Source organism: Musca domestica, unplaced genomic scaffold (genome assembly GCF_030504385.1).
Source record: "Musca domestica strain aabys unplaced genomic scaffold, Musca_domestica.polishedcontigs.V.1.1 8, whole genome shotgun sequence".
NCBI classification, from domain to species: Eukaryota; Metazoa; Arthropoda; class Insecta; order Diptera; family Muscidae; genus Musca; species Musca domestica.
In genome coordinates this window covers 942,024-952,316 of record NW_026712409.1, presented here as the reverse complement: position 1 = coordinate 952,316, position 10,293 = coordinate 942,024, and the positions used below count along the sequence as shown (strand labels likewise).

Below are 10,293 nucleotides of genomic sequence, written 5' to 3'. Positions count from 1 at the left end.
TTATGAAAATATGCTATAAAAGTGTCAAATGTAAAATATGAAAAAGTCTCTTTACACATGATGCTAACATGATCTGTAAACTGACATCAAATCTGAATAAACATCGAACATCCTTAGTACTTTTTGAGTTTTACTTTTTGAAATTGTTTAGCATTTCTGTTTTTATTACAAATATTTTCTGGTTAAAGCATTAAGTTGAGAAAACATAGAACAAGTTTTTTACTTTTTTACCGAACTTGAACTGAGTCAACCAAAAATGCCTTGTTTTTTACGATGAAGCCAGTTGATGACTAAGACTTGTAAAAACCGCTCTCTATGTACCTGCACCTTTAAGCCAGTAAAAAAGACTTCTTGTGTCCATATCACAAAGTAATTGAAATTTGGTTTGTGACCAGTTTGTTCATCAGTTGTTTTGATTGATTGTTTGTCCGTTTTTAAGGTCCGACAACTCTAATTCTATCTCCAAGCTCCCCATGAATATTCTTGCGATTCCGGTTCAACTTGGACACGAAATTTGTCAAAAACGTCAGACTTTCATACGAGCCTTAGGTCCTATAATACATAAACAACTCAATAAAACTTTCGTCCAAAAATCGGACCTAATATGTATCCAAAATCAGGAGTTTCGGCTCGCTGGGTCGCTGTGTATACATATACAAATTTTATAATGCATTCAGCGTAAAAGTAGGATTCGTTTTGGACAACTGAATTCAAAAGACATGTCATAATGAAAACAAATTTTGTTTGTACACGAATTTATTCTATATATTTATCAAATATAATAAAATATTCTTATTTTCTTCACTTAGCGTACATCAAATACCGGGATGAATCATTTAACAATAATAGTAATAATAAGGGCAATAATTAATTTATAGACGACGTTTTTTACATAATGTTACATTACTGCTATCATCTATAACACCAATGCATATTAGAATGCACTTCAACATAATCAATGGGGGAAACTGGTACCTATCGCAATTGTGCCACAAATACATACTTAGCACAATCAATGAGAAAACTTAAAGTTAAAAAAGTAAGATTAACGATAAAAGACTTAAAAACTACAATATGTTTGTCAATAATGCAGCAGTGAATGCTAACCTAAAGAAAAGTGAGTATACAATTTATTATCATACACTACCTCAAGTGAATTACCTTAAAACAAAAAATATTATCTAAGAATAAGAGCTCTTTTGCTACTCTGCGCTCTTTTGCGAGTGGCAGATTTTTCCCACTTAGTTCATCCATTTCCGACAATTGGGTGCCCCACACATACATGGTATTTTACTGCCATCGTCCTCAATGTCGAATTTGTAGTCGTACGAAAGCTAAATGGAAGAAGAATCAAAACTGAGTACATGTTACGAGTTTCTAAGCAGTCTCAATCAATAAATTACCTCTTCACTGCGATTTATTCTGCGCTTCGCGAAAATAATAATGCGTAACTCACGATCAACTTCCACAATTTCTGTAACGCAGTTTGGATTGCACGAATGGTTTATATAACGGGCCAGACCACCACACAGGGTCGCATCAACAACGCGATCTTCGTCCAAGCGAAACATGTATATGCCGCGGTTCTAAATAAATTAAATAAAATAAAATGGAAAAATTTAAAAGAAAAACATTCAGTTTTATTGGGGTTGGTTTTGTCCGGCTCAAAATGGCATGCTGTTAAATTATGGGATGAGGGTGTAAGGATGAAATATATGAATCAAAAACACTCTTTTAGGAGAATCGTCCCCATTCCAACAACTATTATGTTCTTTACTCAAAAACGACCCAACCAATTTATTTCTTCTATTAATTTACTTAGTTAGATATTTGGATATACTTTCTGCACAATTTTTCTACTTTTTACAAAAGTAGCGACAAATATAGTGAAATATGCCTTATCCAGAAACTACAAGAACGAAAAATTGGCAAAAATCAGCCAACAAAAAGCCGGTGATCATGCTACTACTTTCGTGTAGAAAAAGTAAGCGACAAAATTATGTGTGGTCTATTTTGGGCATCGACACGGAGTTTAAGTAAAAAACTGTACAAGTACTACAATATAGTACTATATTGCAGGTCTGAAACACAATTTTGTATACTCTCCAGAGTATTTATACATACATGAGCAGCTAACAACAACAACAACAATTCAAACTGCAAAATAATATAGCAAAGGAAGCAGCTCGAATATGAACACTGCCTTCAAGAGTGTAGAACTAGACTGACAGCGTCATAGCCTTTACAATATTTTTTGGGTGGTCCCTAGATGACAACTTACCCTTGCTTCGTATTGTTTTTCACGAATTTCCGATACTTCTGATCGTATAACCTCACCAATGTATTCGATTATCATTGTATGTTTTTCCATATCACGGGCAGCGTACAGACCCAATCCTGCTATTTTAGACCTGCAAGGGGCATGTTGAAATTTGACTCAATTTAAAGCGTTTGGTGTATTAGTCATACCTGGCCAAGTACACGTTATTGCGCCACTCCTGCTTCATCTTCTTGTACTGAGAACTTTTCGAATGGACAAATTGCTTGCTGTATGGACATGTAACCTCGCCCGCGGCAGTGGTTGATGGCAGGGCTGCCTGGTGACCTCCCAATGAACTGATAGAACTACATGTTCTCTGGGGATGATGTTTCTTCCAGCCCATTAATTGTCTAAGCTTTGGTTCTGTGCGAGCTGCTCCCGAGGGATTCAAGGCAAGTGGCAGGTCCAGCAAAGGATTGCGGCCATATTTGAAGCGATAGTTAGTTAAAGTCTCAACTCCGGGAAGACTTTCAATGATACGGACTATCGCTGGTTCTGTTAGACCAAACAGATCTTCCCCACTTACAAATTCCGGATAAAGCTTGACTAAGTTGTGAGATCTGCGCATCTCGGCAATCGAATGTAGAACATGTTGCCACACTGCTTTAGGCGAAACATCGCGCAATTCGACGTCAGATTCGGCCTGTTCTTGCACAAGAATTCGGAATTCGGGCTTTCCCTCAACTTCTGCAATGGAGCATATGTAGCGGCATCGTTTGTTCGGCCGGCGCATTGACCAATAGAAACGGATCTGTAAAGCGGGATATGTGCCATTTAAATAATATTACAAGGACAAAAACAAGCAACAATGTACACTTACAATCTTATAACCAATGGGGTAGATGCAGTTCTGGGTATGGAACGCTTCCAACTGATGCGGCAATAGTTGACCCACGTTCAAGAAAATTAGACTTCCTACACGCAGCAAGTTTACCATTTCGGAATGGTGCATTATGGCGGCGACCTGCCGATTTTCGTCGCGCTCAACAAATACTCGCCGGGGCACAGATAACGTTGGCAATTCCTTATCCTTGTCATTGCGCGAAGCATGTGCTTGACAATGGATCGTTTTGTTCTGATAGAATACACACTGATCGCGTATGGCACAAGGTAAATGGAACATGGCACCACATCGTGTCTTGTAGCACTTCACGGTGGCGCCTAATTGCTGGCAAGTGTTACAAGCTTGATTCAGTCCGATCTGTAGTGCCGTATTAAAGTTCATTAGGCCGCCACTGATGGTCTCGTACACATCTGTGGACCATAAAGCACAGTTTAAATGGACCCATTTGTCAACATCATAATTTAAGAGGCGTGATGGTCCATCAGCAACCCCATCGCCAATTTGCGAACACAACACACAGGAACGACGATCTTCAATGGGCTGCTGAATACCACCAGAGTCGGTTGTTGTTGTTACTTGAGATCCTGTTATCGACATTGTAATGTTCATTTTGAAAAGCATGTCACGAATATCTTTCTCAGACATACGTTTGACGGGTGTGGCAGGTTGAAAGCATTTCGCACTGTAGTAGCAATACGATATTTTGTTGACTTTTGCCTCCGATTCGGTGGTCGGTTTTGCGGCCTCCGCGACTTTATCCTTTTTCTCATCCAACATCTGTGAAACATCCGGCTTGATGTCCAGCAAATCTTCCATTAAATCGGCGTCGAAAGCTGGCCCCTCTTGAGACACTAAATCCGTTCCCAATGATGTGGTATTTAAATGCTTTTTTTGACTACTGAGCCGGAACTGTACGAAGCAAACCTTATTGCAGAAATATCTTGGCTGAGTTGGGTGCAATAACTTAGCATGTAGCGAGCTTTTTGTGTTATCGTTAGTGTTTTTCAGACACCGTCCCTTAATAGCACTGCCACATTGCCTACACATCTTTGAGCGACCATTTAATATGTCCTCGATGTGAAGGTTTCTTAGAGCCACTTCGCGATCACTGGACAACTGAGATAGAGGTGATTTGTCCTCGAACTCGGCATCACCACCATCGTCGACCACTTTATATGGTATCGGCGTGTTAATTTGCAAAAGATTTGCCAAATTCTTCAGCACGTCTAAGAGTCGTTCTGCCGATGAAGTCGGTAAGGACAAAATTACGTTTTGACTGTTTTCGTTATTTTTAAAACTAAAAGGAGAAAAAATAAAATGCAATATTCTGATTGGTAATTTTGCGAAATTTCAATGTTCCATCCATGGGTGCTCCCCTATGCATATGGAATGTATAATTAATACTAGCTGCTCTCTCATGCAATCAAGTTATATGTTCTAATACACATACTTACCCCATTCCTTTGTGGTCCATCTCTTCGGCAAAGTCTTTCATAAACATACCACCATCGGCATCATTCTCAAGTGGTTTCAATGGCGTCTTCTTCCGTTTGGTAATTAGGGCCATTGAGTTGACCAAAGGAATAACTGGAGACATGCGTCCCAGTCTCTGCTGGGAACTGCTCATTAGAATCAAGCCCGGAAAGGTTTCCTGAGGAAACTTGTTATTATTGCTAACGATTTCGGGCGTGTCTACAGCTCGTTCGCGATAGGCTTTCATCCAACTATTTAGTTTCTCCGGCTCCGACTTGTACGTAAAGGAAGAAAACTCCTGGTCATAATAATTATTTTGTATGGATGAAGAAGCGCTGGTGTCCTCGTTTGTTTTACGTCCACGGAATTTTTTCATATCATAAAAAGGCACTTTGTTAGGTATGTAAGCCGCACCAAATTCACCCTCCAATTCCTGCTCAAATAGATTACCGCGCTCACTTTGTCGACTTTCTTTTTGGGGTGAATTACTAGAACTGGAGCAATTCCGCCAACCGAACATATTGCACACCCCATAGTTTACATTTAGTTGGGGTTCCAAGACTTGCATTGGCGGCATCTGTCGTAAATGCATCATCAAATTTTCAATAAAGGAGTCATAGTCCTCCTCCAATTTGAGCGATTTTCGCGATCGCTTTTGTTTAGCAGCACTGGCACCAGTGGCTCCTGCTGAAGCATTAACTGTGGAGGAGGTGGAGCTGCCGCCGGCACTCGTTTCTTTGGCATTAGAGTTGGACAACTGTTTACGTTGTTTTTGTTGTTCACGTTTTCTCTTCTTACGGTTATCGCTGTCTTTTGTGACTGGACTCGAGCTTGTTGCCACCGATGTAGGACTATGAGATTGTGATTGCTGCTGAAGTAGTAATTGTTGTTTATTAATAACGTTTACAGGTGGTTGATATTCCCCTGTCGGAGTTGATGCTACTGAATTAGTGGGCGTCGTCGATATGGGACTTGGGGTGGTGTTTTGCTGATGGTTTGTATGATGCGGCTGTTGGGGCATTTGACTTGTGTGTTGATGATGTATTGTATACTGTTGTATAATTGAATTTGGATCCTCTTTTTCCACATTCGATGTCGAGGTGCCTACCTTTGTGCCGTCCTGATGCTGCACATTTTGAGTTTGGGCAAGAAATTGATTGCTAACTTGCTGTACTTGTTGTTGTTGCGCTTGTTGAGTTGGTCGATCCATAGGTTTTTGCTGTAGGCTACAATCTTCTTGATTCGGAGCCGATTTACTGTTTGGCTGCATCCCAGACAATAGTTGATGTGGTAGATTTGAACTTAGGCCCAATGGGTTTGCACTGGAAACTGTCGGCTGTGGGCATAAATTTGCACCAGCGCTGTGTCTGAAAATGCATTGGAAATTTAATTACATTATTTCTTTGTATTAGATATCGCTTTACTCACTTTTCCTTGTTGTCGGGTCCGCTTGTAAAAGTCCTAGATACCGATACGGATTGTTGCTGTTGTTGTTGATGATGATGCTGCTGCGGCATATCGCCTATCTTCTTTATGTCTGGCATATATTTTGTAATTTTCGTCGTTGTTGAACTCTGCGGTGCACTATGACTTGTTTTGAACGTAGTCTGATCAAACGATTGCTGGTGTCGTTGCGCTGGCTCACCACTGCCCTTACCTGTACTTTCGCCAGTTGATTGCAAAGAAAATATTTCTATGCTTTGCTCATTTGACGACTCTGGCAATGTGGGCTTCGACACAAACGAAGTCTCTTTCGAAATTAACGGTGACGATGTGAATTTAGACTTTTCTGGAGGGGTCTGAGACAAGGTCTTCGAAGTTGATATGATTAATGACGGGTTCGGAGCAGAGTTTGTGCTTGAGGAAGATGATTGTGATATTGTTGATACTGAAGATAGAACGACATGTGTCGACGAAACCTTTGTGTGATCATTTACAGATTTCTGAATGGGAGACTGGGCAGTTGATGTTGTCGTCATGGGCGATGATACGACTGTTGAATGCGTACTCGATTCACTAGCAGGAACCGGTGGTATTACAGGCCTCGCCAGCTGCGCCTCTAACGAACTGACAAGTCCCAAACTCGGGGCCCTAACATTTATAACTTTACGTCCTGGCAAGACCGTTGTTGGGGTTGCAGCCGAGTTAGATCGAGCATGTTGACTGTTGTTTTGGCAGTTTATGGGAGTGCTGTTGGTGTTTTGCAGCAATTGCTTCAACAGGACATTATTGCTTTCCTCACTTTTGGGCGCTTGTGGTGCCGAAATGATATGTGATTTTTGCTCGTGTTGGGATGCTGAAATTTTATGAGATTGTTGTTCGGATGATGTTGATGAAGTCGATGGTGTTGGTGGATGTTGCTGTTCACTCGTCGATAATGCATACGATGTTTGGGTTGCAGAGGGTTCGTTCGGCGGATCTTGTGTTGGGTTTTGTTGTTGCGTCTGATGTTGAATTTGTTGTTGTTGTTGTTGGTGTTGAATTTGTTGTTGCTGCTGCTTTTGGATTTGTTGCTGCATTTGATGCTTGTGCAGTAACTGATGTCTTGGCAACAGTTGTTGCCTCTGTTGTAGGTGTTGTTGCGACTGTGCAATCTGCTGGGTCTGAATCTGTTGTATTTGGACCTGCTGTTGTGTTTGATGCTGCTGTTGTATCTGAAGATGGATTTGATGTTGTTGTTGCGAAGTCTGTTGCTGCTGCTGCTGTTGTTGTGCTGACAATAGTTGGTGCTGAACAGAATGTTGATTGGTGGTAGTTTGATGGTGTTCCATCTCTACGGTCTTTTTCTTGTCGTCCTCGTGATCAGTTTTGGTTTTGGAAATCTGAACAAAACTGCCCCCGCTACTGCTGTACAAACCACCAGGTAGCACCTGGATAATTTTGCGGTTTTGGACAACATTTGTGTGAAGTTGTGTGGCCTGTACCTGTGTAGTATGTTGAGTATTTGTGCATTCCTGAGCACTAGTTACAGCATCACCATGTCCCACTGCATCTGCATCGCTTTTTGGGACGGCAGAAGAGTTTACGCTAATCGTTGGTGTCGATGAGCTGGAGACAGAGGCTGTCAAGCTTGGATTGATATTCAAGTTCATCCTTGTTGTTGCATTAGACTTGCTTGGATTATTTGCGGATGTAGTCACACAGAGAGTTGTTTTGGACCCAGCATTTGTGAATACCTGCTGGCCGCTTGAAGTTTTTGTCAGCATAAATGATATGTTTCGGGGAATACTGGTTGAAACCGTATTGCCCCCACCCGTTGTCGACGTGGAGTTAATACTTGAAGAGTTCACGTTTGCAAATTGCGACTTTGTTAGTATTAATTTCTGTTGGCCACTTGCTGCGTCAGCCATACTTAAGGACATGGTTGACAAATTTCCGGATGTTGTTACAAGCTGTGGTGAGTTCTGTCTAACTATGCTTATTGTAGGTCCAATATTTATTCTTTGTGTTGTTTGAGACGACTGCGTTTGAAGTTGATCCACTGTATCCACGTGACCGCCAGTAGTAGAGGATCTAAGGCCGCTAGATGTATGAACCACTTTTACTCCCACTGGCAGGAAATCGGCTGAAACAAAGGACGGGCCGCAGTTATCAGATCCGGCTGCAGAACTCTTCATAACTTGGGTTTTTTCCGTAACTAAAGTGGGTTGCTCTGTCGTGTTACCTGTTGCAGACAGCGTAGAAGATTGTGTGGGCAGAACTTCCTCAGAGTTCGAATTTGATGGTGAGGATTTCAAAATCGATCCCGGTGTCATCTCCTTTACAAGTGCGTGCTGTTGCTTTTTGTGTGGTGATGAAGATTGGCTCTGTAATACTGACGTTGATTGTTGTGGAATCTGCTGTAAATCAGTTTTATTGGATGTTATTGTGACAACACCTGACGACTGTTGCAACAATGTAGGCTTGTTCTGCTGTACTGTTTGAAATTGTAGGGGAATCTTTTTGCTTACCACCTTAGCTTGGACAATTTTCGCCGAGGAAACAGGCTTAATTTGAAGTTGTGATAATGACACGTAGGTGGTTTGACTTCCTTTTTGGCCCCGCTTAATATTCAAAAATTTGCTCAACTGTGCTTGAGGCGATTGCCCGGCACTAGTCTGTATGGTATGGATAACACTTTTAGAACTTTCTGATGAACTTTGAGGTGAGCTGAGTGGCTTAAGTAAAGGCACAGATATTGTTGTATTTCCAATGGATACTTTGGCTTCAGGCAATAATTTTTTCGAAGACACCACCAACGATTGGTTTTTTATGGTTGCACCCTGAAGACTTTTTATGTTCATGCTTTCCCCAGTGGGACCACCAACATTACTCACGGAGCATACCCGACTATATGTAAATGTGTTTTGGGGGCTATTAGATGTGCTTGAAACAGCTAGTAAAAGCTGTTCCGGCTTCTTATCCGTCCCTGAAAGCATTTGTATCTTGCCCGATGCCGATAGGTCGCAATTGGTAGTGATTAATTTCAAGTCAATGCCATCCCCAAAACTCTTTTTGGCTGCCTCTGCAATACCGATTTGCAACCGTTTTGGTGTCTGCTTGCCACTAATACCAGTTATATATGAGGAACTTGCTGTTCCTCCTGGGTCACCTTCTATATGTACAACCCGTTCCTCCACGCCCACATCATTATTTTCACTAAGTTTATTCGAGACTGGAGTTTGTTTGCGGATAAGTAACATTTCCTCACCACCGCCGCCAGACGTAGAGTACAATTTCGCACTGTTTTCCGCACCTCCACAACTCTCTTCACTGAAAGCACCAGCACTTGCGCTATCTTCGACTATTAATTGGTATTGCTGGTGCTGCGCGGTGACACTGTTGTCGCCGCTGATTATTTTCCTGGTTTTTAATTTCTTTGTTGTTGAATCTGGTCCAGATCCAATAGCTATAACACCGCCCGATGCCTGCTGTGGTACATTCGCAGATGTCGCCAGGATATTACTACTCCCACTCTTTTCCAATCGCATTTTCTTACTTTCATCATCGTGGCTTTCGTTAGAAGATCTCTTGATTGTATTCGATGCTGTTACCTTAAACGTTCCGCCATATTTATCAAAATCTGTCGTCGTGGGTTGATGCGACATTTTAATGTGAGGCTAAGCTTCAATTGTTCTATCTTTTATTTTATTTATTGTTTTAATTATTTTTTAACTATTTGTTTCTTTTTTCACTCTTAGCCAGAGATCAGAGCTAATACTCGCCACATCGCCGGCGATGTAACACCGTCTGTTGTCATTGGAGACGGCGGTGAACGCTATACTTATGACGGCGTTCTACAACAAACAGTAGATGCGTTCCGTTCTCTCTTCAACAATACAACAATCGTAACAACAACCACATACAAATTTGTTTTTGTACGTAGTACAAGTGTCAGAGTTAAGTGTCCAAAAATGTAAACAAAATAATTAATTTTCAATAAATTATTTTAATTTCAAAAATATAAATTTTGGGAATTTGGATTATTAAATTGAAATGCAGAAGAATAGTTCTTAAAATATTTAATTTTAATGCTTTCACATCATTCCCCTGAATGTATAGTTGTTAGCTATTGGTCCTAATCTCTCAACACTTCAAGCAATCGCTAGAAAATTGGGAAAAGGCAACATCCCTTTCAAGTTGAAACCAAACAGCACATATACATAAAGTATTCTAC

General features: G+C 41.0%; 1 protein-coding gene across 1 annotated transcript; it reads right to left on the bottom strand.

Moving 5' to 3' along the window:
* Nucleotides 1-738: 738 nt before the first annotated feature.
* Nucleotides 739-9,867, bottom strand: LOC101890357 (histone-lysine N-methyltransferase trr). Its single transcript, XM_005177903.4, has 7 exons — nucleotides 6,066-9,867; nucleotides 4,619-6,004; nucleotides 3,141-4,461; nucleotides 2,470-3,071; nucleotides 2,282-2,411; nucleotides 1,404-1,586; nucleotides 739-1,334 (listed from the first exon to the last, which is right to left on the bottom strand). Exons 1-7 carry the CDS (start codon nucleotides 9,722-9,724, stop codon nucleotides 1,242-1,244), a joined length of 7,374 nt encoding a protein of 2,457 aa, XP_005177960.2. The 5' UTR covers nucleotides 9,725-9,867; the 3' UTR covers nucleotides 739-1,241.
* Nucleotides 9,868-10,293: the final 426 nt, after the last annotated feature.